The sequence below is a fragment of the Mustela nivalis genome (assembly GCF_964662115.1).
Source record: "Mustela nivalis genome assembly, chromosome: 1".
Lineage (NCBI taxonomy): Eukaryota > Metazoa > Chordata > Mammalia > Carnivora > Mustelidae > Mustela > Mustela nivalis.
Window position 1 is genome coordinate 160,810,814 of NC_139020.1, and position 24,080 is coordinate 160,834,893.

Below are 24,080 nucleotides of genomic sequence, written 5' to 3' on the forward strand. Positions count from 1 at the left end.
CCACACAAATGGAGCAAGGAGTCCTTCAGAGTCATGTGGCTGTAAGTCCCTGGCAGCCTTGAACATGTGGCTGATGGCGTTCACCTCCCTCCCCCTCAGGATGGAGGCAATCGGAGCTCAGGGAGGGGAAGGCCCTCTACCAGACAGCTTTTCTGTGCCCCTCATCCTTGGAGGATCCTGCCTGAGCATGTGACCCCATGCCCTTCCAGCCATTCGCTGAGCCCTCCCAGAAAGCAGGATGGACCCACCGCAGGGCCCAGCTATGTCCATCAGACCTGTGACAAGTGGCGGGAAGCTAGCCTTCAATGGTTCAGCGGGAAGGGAATCCGTATCACCTCCCGTGACAATAATGCTGTCTAACAAACTATTCCCAATGCCAGTGGATGGAAAATGGGTGGATTCATTTCGGGTCCCTCCTCCCTGGGCCAGCAGTTACCTGAACGTCCTTATTATTATGTCAATGGCAGAAGTACAAGAAGGGTGAGTGGACACTTGAGGCCTCTTTGAGCCCAGGCATTGAACTGACATGCTGTCACTTCTACCACTTCTACTGGCCAAAGCAGGTCACAGAACCACGGCCAGCTCCCAGGGGGCGGGAACCTACTCAGCCTCTATGGCCAGGCTCCTTACTTCTGAGCAAGAGGGGCAGTGAGCAATGAGGGAGAAGCCTGGAATGAAAATGTACCTGCTTTCCATGGGTGGCCACTCAGGGTGGCCAGCAGAACAGCAGAACAGAAAACTTCTGTGGCCCAGAAAGGGAAAATGGTTGCTTTCTAGCCCCAGAAGCTAGGCCTGCAACTCCTGGCCACCTGACCTCTAAGCTTCACGGACTCCGCACTAGCCTAGACCTTTGCCACCCATCCTGGATGCCCCAGGTCCTGGGCTTTCTCCTAGCCAGTCCATCAGACCTGGAGACGTAACATTTCCAGAGCACCCAAGACACAAACAGAGAAGCAGGAAGAAGCAGATAGTTAATTTTTATCCAAACTTGGGAATTCTGCAGGAAAAAAAATCTATATGCAATACTATATTTTTAGCACTAAATGGTGCTAAAAGCATTTTTTGGCACCCTTTAGAGAACGAAAGTTGCACGGTTGGGGAGCAGAAAGCTGAACATGCTGGGCACCCTCTGGTTTCGTCAATGCACTCACTTCTGGCAAGGTTGGCCTGCTTCAGGCAGCATGTGTGTTTGCTGTCATTGTGTGTGCTTTGAAATGGTGGTCCCCTCTGGGGATAACAAGGCCCAGGCCTCCCACCTGCATGTCTGGCCATCTCTCTCAAGTATTAGAGGTGGATAAAGGGAAGAAAATACCATCATCTGAGAGGAAACCAACAGAGCAGATGCAGAGACCTTTCTATTTTGATCTGAAAGAAGTCGAGGGGGTTGACATGCTGATATTCAGTCAACCCTAAAGGATCGCACTGCATGGAGGTGATCACCCCATTGTCTTCGCTAGCCAGGGGAGTGGAATGGCCATGAGAGCCAATCCCAGCTACAGATAGGGAGGGAGCTCTCTGCTGAGGAGCCTTCCAGAAAAGACATCTTTAGTCCTTAGGAGATAAGGAGAGCTTGTCTCTCTGATTCTCCTCTTTTTGTGAATGCTGTCATGTCTGGATGTGATGTGATGCCTGGATCTTGACAGCCATCTTATGTCGGTGAGGGGGTCTCCTTGAAAGCGATACTGACACTTGAATTGAGTGCTGCATGCCAGGCAGGCCCTGTGCTGAACATAGGACATTGGTTGAATGCTTTCTAGGTCTTCATATGTGCCAGGTCCTGGGGCCATAGTAGGACCAGCCTCAAAGAGGTCCCAGCTGGGAGGGGATAGTGGGGTCAGACAATGCCAACATAGTACAGGGAATGACAGTGGAGGTCCAGGGGGTTAGGGGAGCACCCTCCCTCCTGTTCACCTGCTATTGCTCCATTCTGCAGACCAACACTGTCTACATCTGGATTCCTCGCGGGCCCCATGCCAGCTTTCCCCAACAACAGTGATTGCAGCATATGTGGACATAGCACCTCCTGTCTATCGGCTCATTTTGTCCTCATAGAAGCCTCTGAGGACAGTGTCCTCTTCATTTCCCAATCAGGGAAACCAGGCCCAGGGCACTGATGGCGCTTTTAGCTTTTTAGCTTCTGCACTCAGCTTTTCAGTGCAGGCAGGCCAAGACACGGGCTTACATATCCTAAAAGTGCCCCTTGTCCCCCAAGCACTTGTGCGCCGTCACCCCCATTGCCCGGGGCCCTCAGTCCAGGTCTGCTGCACAGAGTTGTCCGCAGTCCCTCAGCTTCTCCTGCCCCCACCATCCCCTCTAAGAGTCGATCAGCCATCTTCTCTGGGAGAGAGGGCACCCCTTGTCACCAACCCACTGCCCCAAAAGAAGGCCTCACACACAGTCTCTTGCTGATTTTTACCATAACTCTGAAGCCGCTGCTATGCCCACTTTGCAGAGGAAACTGAAGCCCAGGGTGGGGAAGAGACCACACAGGTGGGAGCAGGCGGGTATAGGACCTAGCCCAGCCCTGGCTCGTATCAAAGGCCCAGGGCCTGGGGGCAGCTTCTCCCTGAGGTTAAAGAGCAGAGGTGAAGGTGCAGAGCCTGTCTGGAAATTGCAGTTTGCTGGGTGTGTCCCAAGGGTCAGCGTCCACCCCAAGGGCAGGCCGGGCTGTTGCAGCATGTAAGCTGGAGGGGGTGATGGTCAGATCTGTGAGCAGCCTGGGACCTCATGCTGGGGGAGGGCCCCTGGGCCAAGAAGAGGGCCACGGGGAGGGCAGATTCATGAGAACTTAAGAGACTGGCCAGATGTAAGGTATGGGTGACAAGGGACTGCAGGAGTGACTTGTCGTGCAGAAGCAAGTGTGTCAGTGGTGGTTGGGGCAGGGCTCCGGAGAGGCAGCGGCTAGATGTGGGGTTGTGGCCTGCAGGAGGGTCACAGAGCTGGGCCACTGAACTTGCTTTTGGGCGATGCCACTGAATCCACGGGGAGGAGGTCTGGCCGTGGCAGAAGACCCACTTGATCTTGAGGCTGCTGGGAGTGTCCTCTCCTATTGAGGGAGGCCGTCCTGGGTCTGGGCACAGGCTCCACAGACAAGGACCTAGCCATTCTGGTGGCCCTTACCTGGTCTGCTCAGCCAGGGGAGGGACGACGTGGTGTTGGGGACACCACCTGCCATTTAGTCCGTTTCACGAGCTGCACGGGACACCGCTGCCCACGTTCTGTCCCCCCACAACACAGTTGTGTGTTTGCCTCCAGCAGCCAAAGGGGCTGCGGGGCCTGGAGTGTGTTGTGGCCACTTTTCACCCAGCTCCGAGTTGGTGGTGTGGGTCCTAAGGAAAAAGGCGGGTGACGTGGGGGACAGGTGGCCTCTGCCAGAGGAACCTCCGGGTAGCCTGCCACCTTGGGTGGCCCCCTCGTCTCTTTAGGCATCTGCTCCATGACACAGGACAGCAGAAACTGCCTTGGGCTCTTATGGTAAGCCTATGGCGGGCCGGTTGAGGACCACCCCAAGAGGAGCAAGTACCCGGACAGGCAGAGTGTGAGGGGCTGGGGACCAGTAGGCAAGGGGATGGTGATCCCAGGGAGGTCAGCTTCTGAGGAGAGTGGGGGTGGAAACCAGGGGGACAGGAGGAAGGAACAGCTACAGAGTGAGAAGAGCCCAAGGGAGAGAGGGAGACGGGGTAGGGAGGCCGTGGTGACACCTGGTGACATGTGGGCAGGGCTGCCATGTCCCCCCCCATAAGTGGGGCACTTATGGGGGCCCCAGGCTGGCAGCCATGGGAACACAGCATGGGAGGGAGGCCGGGGTGGCCAGCCAGAGAAGGGGGAGTATGACACAGAGGGGCAGCAGAACAGATCTGCTCCCCAAACCCATGTAACCAGAAGCAAAGTCACCAGAGCCTGGTCCCTTCCAGGCAGGAGGTCGGCAATTCTGGCAACGAGCATGCCCTTCTTACGAAATTAGAGAGAGCTTTATTAAATAAACCAAGTAGAAATGCACCTATTTACATCCAAGTTGTCAGTTTGAGCTCAAGTAATATGCAAGGCACAATTCTTCCTGTCTCCAGCTTTACAAAAATAAATCGCACAGCCCAGCCCTAGAGGCCTGCAGCGGATTCACACTTGTGGCTCAGAGTCAAAGTGGATGACTCCCCACGCAGCAGCCACGCGTACCTGGCTCGGGGGCTGGGGGGTGTCTCGAGTTCATCCTGAGAGTGGCCCGGCTCTTGGCCACAGGCAGAGGGGCCAGTCTGGAGGCCTCCAGTGCTAAATGTCGGGCTGGGAAGGAAGAGGGCCTTTTCTTCATTGTCTTCTCCTTCCCAGCCCCTTCCTGGAGAGCAGGCCCACTGCCCTCACTGGCCAGGCCGGGCTCCGTGGCTCGCTGGGGGAATGCCACGGGGAGACTGGGGCCCACACTGGGCGGGCCAGAGGCTCAGGTCTGCTGAGATGCGGAAGGAGGAACAGATAACCCTGGGTCTTTGTGCTTGGGCAGAATACAGTGGCTTCTCCGGAAGAACACATGGAAGGAAAGATCCTGGTTTCTGGCTCAAGGACCTTTTCCTAACTACGATTCCATAGAGAAGCGGGGAGAGAGAGAAGGAACCAGACCCCACCAGATAGCCCAGTGGGGCTGTGGCCACGTCCCAGGAGACTTTTCCACGCTTAGGAAACAGAAACACAAATTCACAGTGGTCCACAGAGGGGCAGAGAGCAGCCGGCTCACAGCTCCCATGGCCCGTAGGGCCCCCCGGGAAGGCTGAGCCAGCACGGGGTCGCCATTGCTGCATTTCTGAGGCTTCTGTGTGGTCACAGGGCCCACATCTGACACTCGTCTGTTCTCTCTCCTCATCTCCTAGCAGGAGCCAGACTAAGGGTAAAGTTTTCACGGTGCGGGGGAACCCCACAAAAATCCCTGAGGCCACTGCAGTACCAACCCCTCCTAGGAAATGGAGCTTCTGCCTGTTTAAAGTCTTAAGAAGAAGGGGGTTCTAGAGCCTGGAGGGAAAAGAGAAGCAGGACTGCACGTTGCCCAGAAACCCCAGACAACCAGGCATGAAGGACGAGCCAGCGTGTTCGCGAAGGCTAAGAACAAAACCAAATCCAAGCCACCTGGGACTCCTACATGTCAGCAGCAGCTAGCGGGCACGGCCTGAGCGACAGGCCAGGACAGGCAGCGAGGGGGCCTGGTACTCCAGGCCAGGCTGAGCAGGGGTGTCCCCACCGTGGGGGCGCAGGGCTGGCCAGCCGACTAGTGGGAGGTGTATGCGGGGCTCCACAGCCTTGAGGGCGGGCTGGCTCTGCGGCTGGGAGGCAGTGCGTTGAAAGGCGTTGGCGATGAGGCGGCAAAATCTAGGAGGGAGAGAGACGAAATGAGGAACAGAGCAAATAGGAGAGCTCAGCCTTCCCCAGGGATTCCTCAGCCGTGCCAGAAGAGCCCTGGGAAGAAGTGTTGGCAGCCCACCTCGGCCACCTCATTCCCCCAGCGACCAGTCCCCTAGGCAGCCCTGGGTCAGTGGCGTGATGTCACCCAAGGGATGGTAGTGATGTCCGGACATCAGGGAGACCTGGAGCGGAAGCCTGACCCCCCTCCCCTACAGCAGACCTGTGGGAGAGAGCAAGCAGCAGGTCTCAGGACCACATGGAAGCATCCATGAGCCCACAGGGCATGCTGGGAGGAGGTCCTGGCTATCCCGGCAGGAAGAGCTCCTTGAGAAAACTGCATGAACAAAGGCTCCCATGTGAGCAGAAAAGTCCAGAGTATTCCAGAAATAAAGCCAAAACTCCACAGTGGCCACAAGACACTGAGGGAGGGGTGCACTGGGAGAGGGGGTTAGAAAAGGTGAGTGTCTGCTTCGAGGCTGGCTGGGGGATGTTTGTGGAAGGCTATGGTGCTAGGGGTCCAGGGTGCATGCAGGATCTTGTCACCCAGGAAAATGCATCTATACATGAAACTCTTATCTTCCAAAAATTCAGATTCTTTGAAACCTGGCCATGCCCTCTTGGGCTCAGCAGACACCTGTTCAGGGGAAAGAACCCTCCAACGGAACACAGAAGATGTTAGGGCTGCCATGCACCGTCGTGGTCAGACATTGCACTTCTCACAGACAGAAGTATCCCCTGGAGCTATATAGGGTCACCAGGGACAACTGGACTATGAAGAGGCATGGTCCTCGTGATTCCTCTCCCTCTGAGATTTATCCCTGGGACTGTCCGAACCTGCACCTCTGAGTCAGCCAGCCCAACCCTCTGCGGGCCTCTGTGGCAGCCCTGGCATGGGGAGCCAGTCCCAGCGAGCACATCCACAGACAGCTCCCCGCCACCAGCCCGCCACCCCGCCACCCTGTACGGTTCTGCCTGGGGAAAGCTCTCCTCGCCCAGGACCAGCGTACCGTTACCCCTCCTCAGCTTCCCGATTTGCCTTCTGGGCCTCATACCTCAGCTGCCACTCTTGCCCAGGGCCAGAGCTTCTGAGACTTGGGGTTCAGGGCCCTGATCCCCACTTCCTCTTAGGACCCCTTCCTCTTAGCCCCAGCCCTGCCTGGCTGCATCCGCCAGTGGTGGGGTACTCACAGTGGGGGCTGTGGCGAGGGCTGGCTCGGGGGGAGAGGGCCGGAGGTGCGTTGAGCTCCCGGGGCGCGCAGACAGTGTGGTAGGCTGCAAGACCACGTGGCTGGTTAGAGTGGGCGGGGGGAGCAACCCAGGGCATACAGTGCAGCCCACCTCACCTATGATCATGACAGCAGTCCCAGCCAGCAGGGCGAAAAGCGTGAAGAACATCACTTGGTAGGAGTCCAGGAAGTGCTGGAAGAGGCTGGAGCCGTCTGCGATCAATGGAAAGACAAGTCACCAAACCAACACATGGAGTTCCCTTGTGTCTGTGTGCCCAGCCAGAGGGTGAGGTGGCCTGCCCAAGGCCTGGGGTGGGGGACCAGTGTCCGGTCCTGTAAGGCAGTCACCCCAGTGCTCTGTTCTAGCCCATTCTGGGTCATTGGAACCAACCCAGCTCCATCTGAGGCCCCACTTCCTTGGAGGTGGGCTCAGCGTCCATACCCATTCCAAGGAAGAACAGATGTGTGTGGGGGAGTCAAGGGGGAGGGGGAGATGCCCAGGAGGCAGCTGTGTTGCCTGGAAAGGCAAGGCAGTGTTGAAAGTGTCAAGCCATGAGCTGCACTGCCCATGGCAATGCCAGTCAGTGTTGGGTAAAGGCACTGGACAGGGATACTGCCGTTCTCAGAACTGGGGCCCATGCACCAAGGGATGCCAGTATCATTTGCTCCAAAGCTATTGCACCTCTGGGGCCCCACCTCAGGGTGGTCCGACTGTGGCCTCCTCTTCCGTCTCCCTCTACCTCATCCTGCACCTCCTCTCCCTCACTGGGCTGTCCTGTGTCAGGACACATCCCTGCTTGGCAGTAAGGAGGTGTTCGCCTCTTTAAGTGCCCTTGACCTTGGTCCCATCCCTACAGTCTGCTCCCAGCCAGAACGGACCAGGCCACTTTCTTGCTCTCAAGAAAAGGCCTGAGCCCCTGACCTGGCATTCAAGGCTCCTCGTGGCCCAGCCTCTTATCCGGCATTATCACCCCAGGGTCTTACTAACTGCATTGCCCTCCCCCAGCTACTCCTCCTTCTGGACCTGGTGGAAGCAGCCCCTTTGAATGGTACCCTCAAGCCAGCAGAGGTAAAATTACCCCTCCATATGCCTCCATTCCTTTCTTGCTGTGTTTATAATCCATGCCCTATTTGGGGTAGGGGGCTTCTCAGGCCTCTGCCCAGTACAGGGCCTGGCACACAGCAGGTGCTAATAATGTCTACAGAATCAATGAGTCGCCCATTACTGAGCACCTATGGTATGTTAGGCCCTCTTCTAGGCGCCGTCCCCACATACAGTGCTTAGCTTCTAGTGGGGGAAAGACTGGTGGCAATCATAATTGTATTAATTAATTATTAACTAATGGTTAATTAATTAATCATTAATTGTATTAATTATTCCATAGGCTGGCAGTTGAGAATAGTGCCATGGAAGATGGAAAAAGGCTCGAGTAGAAGTAAGGTTCGAAGTTTCCTACTATATGAACAGAGAAAGTTTGAGGGAAGGTTGGCTGGAAGCAGGCGAGGGGTGTTGGCTAAGGGGCTATCTGGGGGAAAGGCATCACAGGCAGAGGGAACAGTGAATGCCAGGGACTCAGCTGGGGGCCGCACATGTGCCCCAAACAGGAGGGAGGCCGGCGTGGCTGGAGCAAGTGCTCACAAATGGGTAGGGAAGGCGGATTACGTGGGGCTTTCCAAGATCCTGGAGACACTTGGGCTTTACCTCGTGAAGGAGGTGGGAGCTATAGCAGAGTGTTGAGCAGTGGAGGGGCACGGTCTAGTCACTTTTCAACAGGATCCCTCTAACTGCCGTGTTGAGAGCAGACGGGGAAGCAAAGCACGTGTGGCCGCTCAAAAGAGCCATATTCGCGTCACAGGACGTTCTGCATTTCTGAGTCGTCCTGTTATCGATGCCCCCAGGTTGCCATAAACAGCTAAGACCATGTAGCCCAGCCCTCCCCACCCAGGTCCATCCCAGCTGTGTCCCGTCCCATGACTCACGAGGACCAGGCCCTCGGCGATCCATCACAAAGGCCACGGTGACCGGAATGGTGATGGCTTGATTAGTCATGGGACTGGAGAAGGTCAGGGCGGTGGACAGAGGCCCCTGGCTGCCGGCTGTGGGATCTGAGACGCCAACAGTGTAGGTGATGAAGCTGGGGAGCCCCAAAGACTTCTCCTTCTCAAAGGCCAGCACGGCTGGGGACCCCGATTTCACCTGGGAGAAACAGTGCAGGAGAGGAGCACTTCTGCCTGAAATGCTGTGCTTCCCTCCTGGGCCCAAGGGTGGAGGAGTGGAGACCCCTCCCCAGGCCCCCTTCCTAGGCAGGTGATGATGCCTGGGTGCTTTTAACTGACAGCAGGAAATGCACGGAGTCAGGGAAGGAGCACGGTGTCTATACTTAGAGCGTTTTTAAGGAAAGGACAAATCAATACCATTGAATTCTAATCAAGGGCTCTTTATTAAAAAAGTGTTAAACTAACATGAACTATCACCAAATGCCAACTTTCCAAGGGAATAGCTTGGAGCTCTGTTACTGGCTGATCGCCAGCAGCTCAACCCCAAGGCCTGGCAGACCCTCTGTCACCAGCAATGAATTCATCCCTGTCTCTCTCCAAGAATGTTCAGCCACATTCACTGCAGTGAGACAAGGGCTGAGGTAAACAGAGGAGCCAAAACCACCTTGGGCCTGTCACCCCAGATCTCCCAGCGTGCTACATGGCAGAACACAGGACTCCATTCACTCAGCACTCAGCAGATGGGAAACTGAGGCCCAGAGCAAGGGACTTGTCCCCAGCTGTGCAGGTGTCAGCAACAGGTCAGGGATTAGAGGTTTTCCCTCCTGCCCCATGTCAGTGTGCAGTCCTGCACTGACTTCATTCACTGAGCATACCAAACGTTCACTGAGCACATACTATGTGCCTGGGAAGCCCTATGCTAAATACTGGCTCCACATACTTAACTCCTGGTTGGGGAAGACTTGCAGAAATCACAGTAATTCATAGATAACGGTAGTGGCATGGAAAGAAAGAAAAGGATATGGTGTATTCACATTTTCTTTTAAATTTCTCATTTTAAAGAGAGGTGATCCAGGCCTCCATGATCCATGGGGGCCTCCCTGTGCTTCCCAGTCATCTCTGAGGCCCCTGGCTCACGTGTGGATGCCACTCACCTCCAGGTTCTCAAGAATCTCCATGGCACCAAAGACCTTGACCTCGGAGCTGGTGTAATGGTTGCTCAAAAGGATTTCAGCCTGGTCAGTGTACAGCCCTGGGCTGAAGGGCACCTCGGCGCCCACATGCTCTCTGGGGGCATGGCTGCCCGGGATGGAGGCGGTGACCAGCAGTGCCGTTTTTTTCATGCTGAGATGTTTCAGCTGCTTGTCCGTCAGCCTGTGCATCATGACCGAGCAGAGGTACCGGCCTGTGGAGATGAGGATGTTCCCCTTAGTCCCCTCTCCTGCCCGTGACCCCATGCTACACTTTCTACTGGCTTCTCTAACTGGACAACTCCTACCCCCCTTCAGAGCCCACCTGAGGCATCCCCTCCTCTGGGACCCTCCAGGGACATTCCCTCCTCCAGGACCCTCCAGGGACATACCCCTGGTGGCTTGGACACCCTCTCTGGGACCAGCACTCTGGCTCCCTTCCCAGAATGCTCTGGTTTACCAGATCCCCATTGCCTTGACGTTCCCTGGGGTGGGAAGGCATGGGCCAGTGCTGCATCTCAGGGCCCAGCCATCCTGGCTCAGAGGGACTGTGAGTCCATGATCAACAGTTACCCTGACCCAATGCTGGGCTTACAGGCCAGCTGGGGCTGACTCCCAGTACAGAGACAGGAAGTTCTTGGAGGGCATGGATCGGGACATTTTGGTACCTGCTGAATCCTCCATGCCTGCCCTGAATGGACAAACGAGTTAAATGGATACTGCCAACAGGGGCCCTAGAGAGCCCTCCCCTGCAGCTTAGAACCTGGGTGCCTGTGTTGGAGTTGCTTCCATGCCCATGCCAGCCAAGTGCCCCTTGGTGGGTAAGTCGGCCTTCTTGCTGGCATGCTTTCCCTCAGTCAGGTGGGAATAACATTTTACCCCTCATGGGGCCACATTCGCGGGTAAAGAGGATATGGGACCCCCAGGTACCCACTCTGTACACTTGGGCCCCACCCATGACGTGCCCTGAGGACATACCTCTAGCGTCTTGGGCAGTGGCCTGGGTACTAACCCGAGCCACAGAGAGCTGCAAGCTGGGCTTAGGGCCTGGCACGGTGCTGTGGCTAACTCCTGCTAATTAAGACTGAGCTGCATGTTCTTGGAAGGAACTGAAAAACGGGCCAAATGCTCATCAATAATCATCATCATACTGATGCTGGCAGCGACCATCAAGGACTTGATAGGCGTGTGTGCTGGCCCATGCTAAGCAGGTCACAGGCACTATCCTACTGAACCCTTGAAGTGCCCCAGGAGGGCACCCCTTTTCATAGGGTGCATTGGTGACAGTGTCACTTGGCCAGAATGCCAGGGGCCCAGGCGGCTGCTCCAACTCCAAGGCACTAGCCTTCAGCTCCATAGGCCATGGAACAGTGATGTTCTGACACACCGTGTGGCCCAAACTCGTTACCCAGGACCCTTCTAGCCATTGCTCATTTGCACTGCTCAGCCCTGTCACCAGGGCGAGCAAGGCACCATCCTGCCCAGTTTGCAGATCCTTGACACCCAACAGCTCTGGGCCTTGAGCCCAGCTTTTCCAGCTCGGAAGTGTGTCCTTCCTGCCACATGGAGGGGGGCTGCGGAGAGCGGCTGTCACCCAGCATGGGCCTGCCAAGCACTCCTGGCGGCTGCAAGGGACCCGCGTCCAGAGGGTGGCCTAAGTCCCCAGGCTGGGCTCCTGACAGACAGGGCCCCTCTGCACAGAGGCATGGTGGGCCAAACACACCCATTCACACCCTCGCCCACTCACCTAGAGTTGCGTCAAATCCTGGCTCTACTGTGAAGACGTCGCGTGCTGGGAAGTCAAAGACGTCTTGCTTGAACTGAACCTGGCAGCTAAGGAGGGATTCTGGACGCAGAGTCTCAATGACTTCCATCTGGGCTGGGGAGCACTCCCCTGGGGATGGGAAGTGGGTGAGGAGGGTGTGAGCCAGGCCCGCCCGGGGCCTGTGCACCTGCCCGTGGTGCCCCAAAATGAGGACGCAAGAGCAGGCTGCACACACAGGCCGGAGGGGTTGCGAACAGACGCTTGCGGGGTGCCCCGGGACTGCCCCCAGCTTCACGATGCTGCTGGAGGTTATAAAAGCCGAGGACAATTCTAGGGGGGAGGAGGGCCATTCGGAATTGGGGCAAGTCCAGATCCAAACTCGAGCATTTGTGCTAGAGGCTGTATCCAACGGCCCGGCTGGACAGGTCAGGCCCACTAATGCGCATCGCTGTCCCTGTCAGTGGGGAAAAATGGGCAATTTATTTCTGGACATCAGGAGGGCAAGAGTTCCCCATGGATGCGCTGAGGATCATTTCAGCGACTGCATGGTGCTGTCCCCGCACACTGAGGTAGGAAAACAGAGGTGAGTGGATACGGTAAAGGTGTCTCATCAATCAGAACGAGGACAGCCATATTTAATTCCACCAGTTAAGTGGTTAAAAAAAAACAACAACAACCAAAAACAAACAAACAAAAAACCAGTCCGTATTGATGGATTTATTCCTGACAGCTGCTGTCCAGGACTGTCATGGGCAGGGGACAGGGTCGAATGTTCCATGCAAGGCTTGGAAGAGCTAATTATAAAAATCAGCCATGAGATCTCTGCTAAGTCACTACTTTCTGGGATTCATGGGGGTAAAGTGTGGCTTTCTTTCCTCAGGTGACCCAAGGGTGAAGGGGCATTTCTGGCTCAGATACAGGCTATTTCTGGGCACCAGGATCTTTTAGGAAGGTCTCTTTTCATTGTCTCTGCTTGGGGACAACTTGGATTTCTAAAAAGCTGGAAGCAACAGGCTACAAGGAGTTTAAATGCAGCTCTGGCGTAAGTTTGAGTGGGAAAAGCAGACAAAATGGCAGCAGAGCCCCTGAGCCCAGCAGGGCCCCTCCCCAGACCAAGCAAGCCCCTTATTCTCTACCTCTCAGGTTAGAGCTTCTGTCTCCCACGGTGACGGTCACCTTGGAGGCCTCCTGGAAGCTGGTCTGGCCTGGGCGGATGGAACGGGCCACGATCCTTTGAGGGACACCAATCGCTATCTGGGGAGGGAGCCGAGGCAGCTGCACTGAGCACCGACCACATGTGGGCCTGGTGGCTGGGCAATTTTGTGACCTCACCCTGCTGTCTGTGATGAGGCACAACCCACTGCACAGGGCACAAGACTGAGGCTCAGCATTCGAGGGACTTGCCCAGAGGTGGTAGAGCTGGGGTTAGACCCTGGGGCCAGTCAGACCCTACAGCCTTGCCCTCTCTCTGAGCTGACTGTTTTTCCAGAGCAGCAGAGCCCCAGCTGGACTTTGGGCCTGAATTCCTTCAATGGTTTGGGGTGGGCTACAGAATTTGGCTCCTGGGACAGTTGCGATCACTTCTCTGGTTCATTAGTTTCGTTAATTAGGCTTTCAGTGAAGAGAGAAGGCACTGTTTTACTTTACTGTCATTTATTCAACATAAATCACCTGGATGAAAATGCAACCCACATACCCTGGGTTAAGGACTGACACCCCCCGCCCCCAGGCCAGACTGAAGTCTTCCCAGATTTTTTCCTACCTATCCCCTTTGCTCATCCTGCCCTGGCCACACCCAGACTTCCCCCACCCCCTCGCCGCAGCTGTGCACCTACCTTAAGCTTCCACCCTCCCTGCAGAGACTGACCCTGTTGGTCCTTGTAGGCCCAGCTCGAGTCACCCCCTCTAGCTGGAAGCCTGTCTACCCACCTCTGGGCAGGCACTCAGCACTTCCTGCCTCCCACAGATCTGATTTCTACCAGAATGTGATCTCCCTAAGAGTAGGGATGCGGTCTCACTCCTCCCCAAAGCTCACGATGCTACCAGGGTCATGGCTGATGCAGAAGCATAGGCAGGCCTGTGGGCTGGCCCCAGGGCCTTCAGACTCACTGGTAGGCACCTGCACTCTGGCCCTAGGTCTTCCCATCTTCTCCTGGACTCCTCCTGATCACCAGGCTATCATCTTCTCCCCACTTCTTCTTCCTCCTCCTCCACACCTTGCAGAGGGGACCCAAGGCCTTGCCCCTCTCCCCTCCTGCTCTAGTATGTTCTGCAAAGTCCCATCCATTCTCAGGTCTTCCAGAACCATCCCTGTCCTTAGCCCCCCAACCCCTCTCCTGCTCCCTGCTCTGGAGCTCCAGGAACACCTGCTGCCTTACCACCAGCCCCACACAGAGGAGCTATAACCACCTTAGGCTGGCCATTTCTCAACTCACTCATCTTCCACCCACACTGGCCCCTCATTCTGCACCCCACCCACCCCCCACCGTAGTCAATGTAAAGGACCAACATCCACCTTGTCACCCAAGCCAGACCCTGGATCCCCAAAGCCTCTTTCTCCCTCAATCCCTACTTCCAAATGGTCATCGATTGCCAATGACTCTCCCCGCTCAGTCTCCCCCAAACCCACCCTTAGTTTCTGCCCGCCCAATGGTGCCAGTCCCATCCCCAGCCCCCTGCCTGGTTTCCCTGCAGCTCCTCTCCCTCTCTTGGGCTCTTAAACTTTGCCAGGCACTGGGACCCGTTCCAAACCTTACCTCTGATCTAGATCACTCTCTACTGTAAAAAACAAACAAACAAAATCCCTGATGAAGCCCTCCTAGGTTTGGCATAAGCTTTTGTCTCTTTGCTATAAAGCAGTAACAGTGCAGCTAATACCTACTGAAGGTTTGCTGAGTACCATTCCAAGCTGTTCACACATGTGAGTGCCTTTAATCCTTATAACACTCTTCCATCCATTTCACAGACAGGAAAACCAAGGCACAGAGAGGTGAAATAACTTACCTGATGCCACACAGCCTCTCAGTGGCCCAGCTGGGATATGAACCCAGGCAGCCTGGCCCTCAGGCTCATATGCTTAACCACTCCACAGAGCTTCCTGGAACCCAGGGTGCATCATGATGGCCATGCCAGCCTCCACTGCCCCCCTCCCGCCCCGCCTACCGCCTAGGTAGGTTCCCGCTGTCAGGGCTGGGCTCTGGAGCTGGGTACAACTTTGCCTATGCCACGCTCTCTCATCCAGCCGCCCCTCCCTCTCCTAGCCAACGCCGCCCAGCCCCTGCCCACTCTCGGTGGCTCCTCCCGGGAGAACACAGCTTCGTCAATCACCAGGTGCCCCTATCTGGGATCGGCTCCCCCACTGCACGGCTCCAGCACTAAACGTGTGAGCTATCAGGTTAAACTGCTGGATTCGATCACATGCACGCTGGCTCTAAAATGAGACACATTTGGAACACGGCCCGACGTGGCTCATTGATTCATTCTCGGCTGGAGATAAACAGAGGAGAGAACAGTTTTGTTCGCCTCCAGAAAGACTCAAGGGGTGGCTTGCCAGGGAGGCTTAACTTCATCAGTGACGCCAAATCACCACACTGGCCCACCCACCCCAGGTCTCCCAGGGGGATGCCCATGGGGGACTTTCCTGCCAGTCCACCAGTGTATGGGAGCGGGGGATGGGGGATGGCAACTCCAGGACACCAGCCCTTGTCATGGCACCATTTTGAATGCGGGGAGGCGGGAGCCTGTGCCAAAAAGGGAGCTTGTTTCAATCCCAGAGGCAGGGGGCAGCGGAACCCAGACTCATGACTCCGGATCCTGACTGCTAGCAAGATGCTACTGCTTCTTTGCTGGAGAAAAGGGAGTCATTCAGTAGAGAAAGCTAAGGGTTTCACCCCAAGAGGGTCAGCCACGTGTGCCCCCAAAGTCCCACCTCCTTGTAGGTCCTCAGGTGCCCAGCAACCTCGTAGTAAATGGTCACAGATCCTGCCTCTCGGGCCACCGCCACGCCTGTCCTTGGGTCGATATGGAGGACGTTGCTGGATGAGGAGCTCCAGGTTCCAGAGAGGCCTGGGAGAGGAAGTGCTGGCTGTCACTCACCATTCCCATAGCCAATAGCACGGCCAAACTCTGTCCCCCAGGTGACAGCATCAGCCTCTGGCCCCGCCCAGCCCCATGCTCCACATTGCTGCCCCGGGGGGCTCAACTCATCAACCTCAGGGTAGAAGCCATCTATCCCACTGGCCTTGGCACCCTGGCTGGGGCCCACTCCCCCCACTCCCACCGCAGGCTCCTGGCTGCAGCCACCCGGGGCTAGCTGCAGGCCTAGGGCACCTGCTCTCTGCACAGCTGCAACCCCTGCCGAGTGAACCTTCCGCCCTCCTTTCTCTCTAGTGCCTCCCTGCTTGTAATTTCTTGATCATTCCCTTGTCCTGGGATGACCTGGGAGCTGGCCCTCTCCACAGGACCACCCCCTTCCCAGCCCCAACTGTTTATCCAGTGTTTTTTAGCAAACAAAGCCGATGTCAGGGTTGAGGGCTAGTGCTAGACAACATTTCTTAGTTAAAAGCCAATCATGTAGGGGCGCCTGGGTGGCTCAGTTGGTTGGATGACTGCCTTCGGCTCAGGTCATGATCCTGGAGTCCCGGGATTGAGTCCCGCATCGGGCTCCCAGCTCCATGGGGAGTCTGCTTCTCCCTCTGACCTTCTCCTCGCTCATGTTCTCTCTCACTGTCTCTCTCTCAAATAAATAAATAAAATCTTAAAAAAAAAAAAAAAAGCCAATCATGTAACAGAATATAGACCACAAAATAACCACCATATTCTATTTCTGGCAAGTTAGATTTGTTTTTCTTTAAGAGCAGTGTTTAACTTCCTTTTAAAATGAATTAGATAAAGAAAAAATAGGGAGTCAATTTGAAACTTTGGAAAAAAAGAAAACAAAAAACAAATGATGTAGATCATGGATATACAACACAGGTGGCATGGGAGCAGCTGAAATCCGGAAATCACGGAACAGGCCCAGTAGCTATTCTTTGCTTACATTTCCTTTTGGACGTACTCTGACCAGCCCTGTAGCTACTAGGCACAAGTGCCTTCATATGAAATAGGTAGTTTCCTGGGTGCATTTTGAGGGCTGGATTGGGAGGGCCCCCCTGCCTTAGCAGATATGGGATGTCTCCTGTGGCAGAAACTTCTACCAGACAGTGCTACGTGAGTGCAGGGGCTGGCAAGCTTGCTCTGTAAAGAGCCAGATGGTACATGTGTCAGGCTGTGGGGGCCTGGAGGTCTTTGATGCCACTGCTCGGCCCGGCCGTTGTAGGGGAAACACAGCCACCAACAGCACATGAATGAAGGGGGATGGCGGAATTCCAAAGCCATCCTGTTTGCAAAAAGAGGCAGCACACTGGATTTTGCCTGTAGGGCTCTGATGCCTGCTCTTGGACCTCCTCCGAGCTCTGTCCATCTTACCCACACCAAGGGAGCCCGCTCCCATCTTTGGGGCTGTCCGGATTCAGAAGGAGTCCCCGGCCCGTATCCATCTCTCTTACCTTCCAGGCCGACCAGGACTGTGGCCAGACAGAGCACGTCTCCCACCACAAGCGCTCCGGATAGCTCCGGGGAGATGGCCTGTTGGACAGGCAGCGGGACGAAGTCGGAGAGGCCCACGTGCTCGGCATCCCACACGCTGAGCAGCGTCAGGCCGACGCTGATGGTGCGCACGACGCACGTGTGGTTGGTGGCGCCCTTCCCGATTTGCACAAACTCGTCTCTAGGCACAGGAGGGGGAGGTGGGCGCTCAGTCTCAGGGAAGAGGTGCTTGACCCCCGAGGGAGATATATGGAGGCCCCTGCCCAGACAAGCTTCTTGTTGACCGTGGCCCCAGATGTCCCTCCGGCTCAAGGTTACTGAGCAGCTGGTGCAGATCTGGGGCCACTGCAGGCCATGCTAAACCTGACCTCCTCTCCTCTGTCCCAGGAGGAGCCCTTGGCCCAGAGCTGGGGTGGCCTGGAGCACGTCCCCATGTTCTAGAAAGGAAAGCTGAGGCCAGAGGGCAAGGGGAGTTACAAAGCGCTTGTCAGTCCCTTCCCAACAGACCAGTGGGAGGAGGCACGACCTCTGTCCTCTGCCTCCTTTAAAATGGGGATGAGAATAAACCCATGGCGTCCTAGGCTTGACATAGTGCTAAACCAGGTCGGCGGCTATAATGCATAGGGACCAGCAGCTGGTGCATGACACATGCTTGGTCAGCACCAGGCCTGCACTGGCCGGCCAGAGAGGCAGGGTTTCTGGCTTTATCACTTCCCTCCACTGCCTTCTGATCCCTCAGCCCTGACTGGTCCCCAGGAGACGGGCTCCCACCACAAAAGTGCCAGCACGACTTCTGTGGGGTAGCCGAGGGGCTGGGAGGACCTGCCTCCATTTCCTCCAGGGTAGCCTTGGTCCCAGACCGAGGCACGGCTCAGACCATGGGCACAGAGCTCCATGGTTTGCCGGAGGCCTTCATGACTATGGCCTCGGTTGATGGCCCTGAGGATGAGGCAGGTTCCCCACACGACAGGTATGGAGACTGAGGCCTGGAGAGATGAGTTGCCTTGCCTGGGAAGGGTCCACAAAGGATAGAGCTGGGGCTTGAACTGGGCCTAACTCCAAACCCCAGTCCTCCTACCATGCTACTTCCCCAGTGCTTGGCCCTGGGTATGTGAGCCACAGGGAACACATCTGTTGCAGGCCTGCGGGGAGGCCAACTTGCAATGGTCACTCACACCTGCATATACTCTTCTGTCCCCGTATTCCCTAGAACCACCGCCTAAGCTGTCCTCTTTCCTCCTGTGCCCAATGGCTCGCTCTCCTGCTTTTAGCTAGTATGTACCAGAGGCTTTAAAATCACCTGCAGGTCTCCTAAAAACACCAAGTGCTGGGTCCTGGGAACTTGCATTTCTAAGGGCTCCTGGCTGCTGTTGGCCAGGCTGGTCTGGGGACCACGCCTTGAGACTCACTGCTCCAGCAGACCCAGTCAGAGGTTTCAGTGGGCCCAGATGGAGGCCACAGCTCTCTTCCTGCTCTGGAGAGCACCCTGTCACCTCACCTGAGACCTTCCAAAATACAGTGCAGCTAACAGCTATAAGAGATAGCCAAAATGACTTGCCCATGGAGCCAGATGCGACCTGGTATTCAAACCCCACTTTCTGGCTGTGTGACCCAGGGCAAGTGGCTTGAACTCTCTGGGCCTCAGCAAATGGGCTATAGTGAGGCGTCAGTGAGACACGGCAGAGGCAGTGGACATCACACTCCTTCCTCACCAGCACCGGAGTGCTGGAAGGTGTGGCCTTACGGGGTTACCAACTTTTGCATCTGCCTATCACAGAGCCAGTTCATTGGCCATGACTGTGTCATGGTTCCATGTCCCCTGCGATGGGCTTTCCCAGGTATACAGAAGTCTTACCTCAAGCCCTCCAACCCCAAACCCAAACCCGACACCTGTGTCGGTCAGGTCAGGTGTCAGGTCACCTCCTGCCCACTGGGGACATCACCGATAGCTTCCTGCCACATGGTAATAAAGGTTCTGGCCTGTTTTCCCCTCACTCCTGCCTCCGGAGCCAGCCCAGGGTTTCCCCCTGGGGCCCTACAAGTGTGGCATGTCCCCTCCTCTTGGTGACCGCAGGTAATGAAGTCTCCTTTCAGTGGCACTAGACTGTCCAGTTGCCATCCAGGTCCAACTGAGGCACTCCTTCCCGTGAGAAATGAGGGTCTCCCACAGCCTACCTGTTGGTTGCAAAGCTGAGCACCGAGTTGTGAGCATGGAAGATGTCTCCAGAGTTGTCGTGGAAGTGGACTGTGAAGGTCACAGTCATTCCCAAAGGCAGGGCTGCCAGAGCCTCCCTGTTGTGGGTGTGCAAGACAGGGCTCATGGAGATCCTCAGGTAAGAAACAGGAGACACCTGAGGACATGAGCAGATGTGGTAGTGACCGCTCTGGGAACCAGCTTCCCCAGCTGGGTACCGCCCTCGGGAAGGACCGGGGACTAGATTGACGTGGGGGTCCTGGGAGGAGGAAAGGCCTTGGTCTCCTGAGAGTCCTGAGCTAGTGATGAGATTCCTGCCTTTCCACAGAGCGGGCCAGACTCATGAAAAGAAAACCCAACCTACAAGAGCCTAAACCCGTGACTTTGAAAAATTATTATCATTATTCATTTTGCAAAATATCCCCTAGGCTTTGAATGTTCGGTTTCTTTGGGAAACTTGGCTCTCTGGGCATTCAAGTGAAGGAATGCCCATTGGGGACTACAGGGGAAGCATTAACTGGGGGGCACTGGGAGGCTGTGGGTGCTGCAGGGAAAGCAGGATGGGGAGGAGGAAACCCGAGCTCCTGGCCCCCTAACACCGAGATAAATCTATCCTGGCCAGAACATTTGCTCCCTCGAAAGACCTAATTTCTGGGATGAAGCTCAGTGGGTACAGTGATAGGTAAACAGCTGGTGCTCAATACCTATTTGCTGAAGTAGGATGAGCAATGAGTAGCTTCCACTTACTCAAAAAGTAGGGTGGAGGGTTCCCTGCAAGGCACCCACTTTGAAACAAAAAGGCACTAATTAAGGAAGCAGGTCAGGGACCCAGGCAAAAATCTCAAAACTTGAAGTCATGTGTCTTGTCTGTCACTCAGGATTCAGCCTGTGGCAAGGAGGTACAGGAGGGAAATCTGGGGGACCTACCCAAAGGATGCCCAAGGAGAAAACCCCCAGCACTAAGGAGCATGGAATGGCAGGGGCCATGGGAAGTGTTGTGATAAGGCTGGGAGACACAACCCCGAGCCCAGCCCATGTGGATTAGGGCCCAGGCTCTGCCTCACAGTCACCAAGAGTGACTCTCTTCCACAATAAGTCTCACTTTCCTTGCCTTTCCTTACTGAACTCTTCATGTCACCATGGATATAATGTGATGATTTCTGCACCGGGCATCTAGCACACACAGCCACTGCTCCTGGGCACCAATCAGGTACCGGCGGCCCCATCGGGACACGGGGATGCCAGTCCCAGCAGATCACAGGCCTTGCTGGGCCTGTTTCCCCCTCTGTGAAATGAGGCCATTATGATCAGTAACCTACAAGGACCTTCAGCTGTGACACCCAGAAGATGCTATAGCTTTTCCTCTGGGACCTTTGTCCCCAAGTTATCTGTCAGTGAATTCTTCCATACAATTTCTCAGCTCAAAGGTGAATAGATCCATTTTACACCTGCGAGGGGCAGGTTTTTCCTTCAGTGCTATTGCCTTCATTACTCTAAAACAGGAGGAGAACACGATCCTACCTTTACGGCAAAGATGATGGTTTGGTTGGCCCCGAAAGTCTCTTGAGCAGTCACTTCGATTGTAGACGTCCCAATCACAGACCCGGACGTCAGGAAGCCCTTCTCATCCACATGCACCACGGGGACCTTCTCCGGCCCACCCAGGACACGGTAGCTCAGAGATGCCGCACCATCCCTTTGAAAAACAAACAGACCCAGTTTTTCAGAGCGCAGCAGGGAGAGCAGGTCGCAGCGAAGGGGCCCGGTGTCTCTGCCCTGAGATGCAGCCATCTGGGCTTCCTGAGGGCTCCTGGGATAAGGAAAGACCTGAACCTGGCCCCACTGTACATTAGGACCCGGGTGGGCAGCCTGTGCATAACCTCCTTGGTCCCCTGTGGGAAACCTAATATAGAAAACCGATGGTTCCAAGGAGAGTGGTGCTCCTTGGAGAAAACACTGACAGCTGAGCTTCTCCCGTCCCTTGCATGGGACATTTGCTGTAAAGATCGTTTCTGGGGGGACACCTGGGTGACTCAGTGGGTTGAGCCTCTGCCTTCGGCTCAGGTCATGATCCCAGGATGGAATCGAGCCCCGTGTCAGGCTCTCTGCTCGGCGGGGAGCCTGCTTCCCTCTCTCTCTGCCTGCCTCTCTGTCTACCTGTGATCTCTGTCTGTCAAATAAATAAATAAAATCTTTAAAAAAAAGAAAAAAAAAAAAAAAAGATCGTTTCTGGGGCAGACTGTTTCTCATTTACTGACATAAGGCAGCCTGGCACAGTGGAAAGTGGATAGGGCCCTGAGTCGGGCAGATCCTGAGCACAGTCCCAATGCCCAGCAGATAGCTGCATGCCTCGAGGCACCTCGTGTCTCCTCTCTTGGCCCTCAGTTTCCCCAACTGTGAAAGGGAAGCAATGGTCTTGCCCTGTCTAATTTCTAAGGGCAGGGGACTGGGTGAAAATGGGCTACTTGCTCAGAAAACGGTTCGTAAAGCTGCCAATGATCCTCACTGGTTAGAAGACAAATACCACAGTGTTTTATAATCTCTCCCATGTGTTTTGTTTAATAAAGAAACGACAAGGGGCGCCTAAGTGGCTCAGTGGGTTAAAGCCTCTGCCCTCGGCTCAGGTCATGATCTCAGGGTCCTGGGATCGAGTCCTGCATCAGGCTCCCTGAGAGCCTGCTTCCTCCTCTTTGTGAGGAGGAAGGGCTTCCTGCCTATTTGTGATCTCTGTCTGTCAAATGAATAAATAAAATCTTAAAAACAAAAACAAAAAACGATAAGAAGGAAATGTGCTCGCCCCCAGAGCTAGCCTCTGTCACCTTGCTCTTTGTACGCAGCCCTACGGACCCTCCTCAGATGAGGATAATAAGGGCTATTGCCTCAGCTGCAACTTTCTGCCCCATCACCAGCCCCTTCCTTGGAACCTGCAGAGGTCCTGCTCATCCTTCAAGACGCAGCTCAAGGGTGCCTGGGTGGCTCAGTGGGTTAAGCTGCTGCCTTCGGCTCAGGTCATGATCTCAGGGTCCTGGGATCGAGGCCCGCATCGGGCTCTCTGCTCAGCGGGGAGCCTGCTTCCCTCTCTCTCTCTCTCTGCCTGCCTCTCCATCTACTTGTGATCTCTCTCTGTCAAGTAAATAAATAAAATCTTAAAAAAAAAAAAAAAAAAGACGCAGCTCAAGAGGTGCCTGCAGGGCTCAGTTAAGTGTCTGCCTTCAGCTCAGGTCATGATTCTGGGGTCCTGGAATGGAGCCCCAGTAGGGCTTCTTGCTCAGCGGGGAATCTGCTTCTCCCTCTGCCCCTCCCCCTACTCTTGCTTGAGCTCTCTCGCTCTCAAATAAATCAAATCTTTAAAAAAAAAAAAAAAAGACCTAGTTCAAGCATTTCTATCTGACATGTCTCTCCTAAAGCCTCGCACAGAAGGCCCTGCTTTGGGTTACAGCTAAACTATCATACCTTGTTTGACTGTCACCCTTCTCGTGCCATGCTCCTCTTCACCACCACGGGCACACCAGATGGTATTTAGATATGTGTGTGTTTCACACAACATGCAAGTACCCTGTGGTCCTCGGAGCACCCCCTGTGGCAAACCGCCACTTACACGCAAGTCAGGGCTACCAAAGGCACCCGCATGAAGGCGAGACAGGAATTAAACCGCAGTCAGTGTGCATCCCCCCGAGTGGGGACCTGGCTGAGTGCAGGGCTGGGGTGGGGCCCAGAACTTGCCTTTCACCCTGTGCCCCGGAGATGCCCAGGCTGCTGATTCAGGAATGCTACCCGCCGAGCAGTGTGTCTTGAAGACAAAGGGGCATTTGGAAGTCTAACTCTTCCAAGGTGGTACATTTTCCCCCTTTGGAGTCACGGACTGGAGCAGTGGGCATTACAAGCTTGCTGGGTGCGAGGGAAGAAGAGACAGGCCCACGGGGACCAGCAACGTGGAGCCGCAGGAGCAATTGGTGGGGCGGGGAAGGGGCCTGCAGAAGCCGCACCCACTTCGCACAGAGAGGGACGCAGCTGGCTGGAAGCGTCTGACAACTTTGACAAATGAGTCGTTGGACGCGGAGCGCCACTCCTCAGCCTGCTGCAAATGAGCGCTGAGTCACGTACCTGTTTGTCTGAAGCTTTATAAATGAGTTGGGTGACATTAATATTTGTTCTGCTTCTATTTCAGGGTTCAGCAGCAGCAGCTTCTCGAATACCTGGAACGGAGGGCGAGGTTGGTTCCTGGCAGGCGCTGGAGTCCCGTCCAGCCCCCTGTCCCCACTCTTGGCAGTGAGACCAGGTGGGGGGAGGGGCAGAGATGAAGAACACCGTTGGGGGCACCTGCCAGATGGCAGGGAATGGGATGCATAGGGCAGGCTTTTAACAGAGGCCAGGGGTGTGATGAGAAAGAGTGGACAGGCAGGCTCATGTGTGCATACCCCATTGAAGCCAGGGAGCACAGGCTGCTCCCCAGGTTCCTATGGTGGGTGCGATCTTTGTGGGCATGGAAGGAGGTGTGCAGAATTACAGGGCTCAGGGTCTGTCTCAGCTGATCCTCATTGTGCCCAAGTCAGGATAACCCCTAGCTGCCCCTTGGCCCTGATCTTCCTCCCTCTTGTCCTGCTCTCCTGGGAGCCACAAAGTGTGGGGGCAAGTGGGTCAGTGAACCAGACTGGCAGGTGAGAAACCTGGTCATGTCGGAGTGAATCAGATCAAATCTGATCCTCGCTTCCCAGGAGCCCCAAGGCCTGCCACAGCTC

At 55.4% G+C, this 24,080-nt stretch overlaps 1 protein-coding gene across 2 annotated transcripts in view; it reads right to left on the minus strand.

Annotated features, from left to right (window-relative positions):
- Nucleotides 1–3,952: 3,952 nt before the first annotated feature.
- The window catches only part of NUP210 (nucleoporin 210), a 103,894-nt gene continuing 83,766 nt past the window's right edge, over nucleotides 3,953–24,080 (minus strand). For both annotated transcript variants that reach the window (XM_082688052.1, XM_082688053.1), the window contains exons 29-40: nucleotides 23,446–23,537; nucleotides 20,863–21,037; nucleotides 19,323–19,498; nucleotides 17,108–17,328; nucleotides 15,490–15,626; nucleotides 12,698–12,815; nucleotides 11,544–11,690; nucleotides 9,761–10,011; nucleotides 8,589–8,805; nucleotides 6,726–6,821; nucleotides 6,571–6,654; nucleotides 3,953–5,349 (exon numbers count right to left, since the gene is read on the minus strand). In XM_082688052.1, coding sequence (XP_082544178.1) covers nucleotides 5,249–5,349; nucleotides 6,571–6,654; nucleotides 6,726–6,821; nucleotides 8,589–8,805; nucleotides 9,761–10,011; nucleotides 11,544–11,690; nucleotides 12,698–12,815; nucleotides 15,490–15,626; nucleotides 17,108–17,328; nucleotides 19,323–19,498; nucleotides 20,863–21,037; nucleotides 23,446–23,537 — 1,815 coding nt within the window. In that variant the 3' untranslated portion in view covers nucleotides 3,953–5,248. The remainder of the gene's footprint in view (nucleotides 5,350–6,570; nucleotides 6,655–6,725; nucleotides 6,822–8,588; nucleotides 8,806–9,760; nucleotides 10,012–11,543; nucleotides 11,691–12,697; nucleotides 12,816–15,489; nucleotides 15,627–17,107; nucleotides 17,329–19,322; nucleotides 19,499–20,862; nucleotides 21,038–23,445; nucleotides 23,538–24,080) is intronic.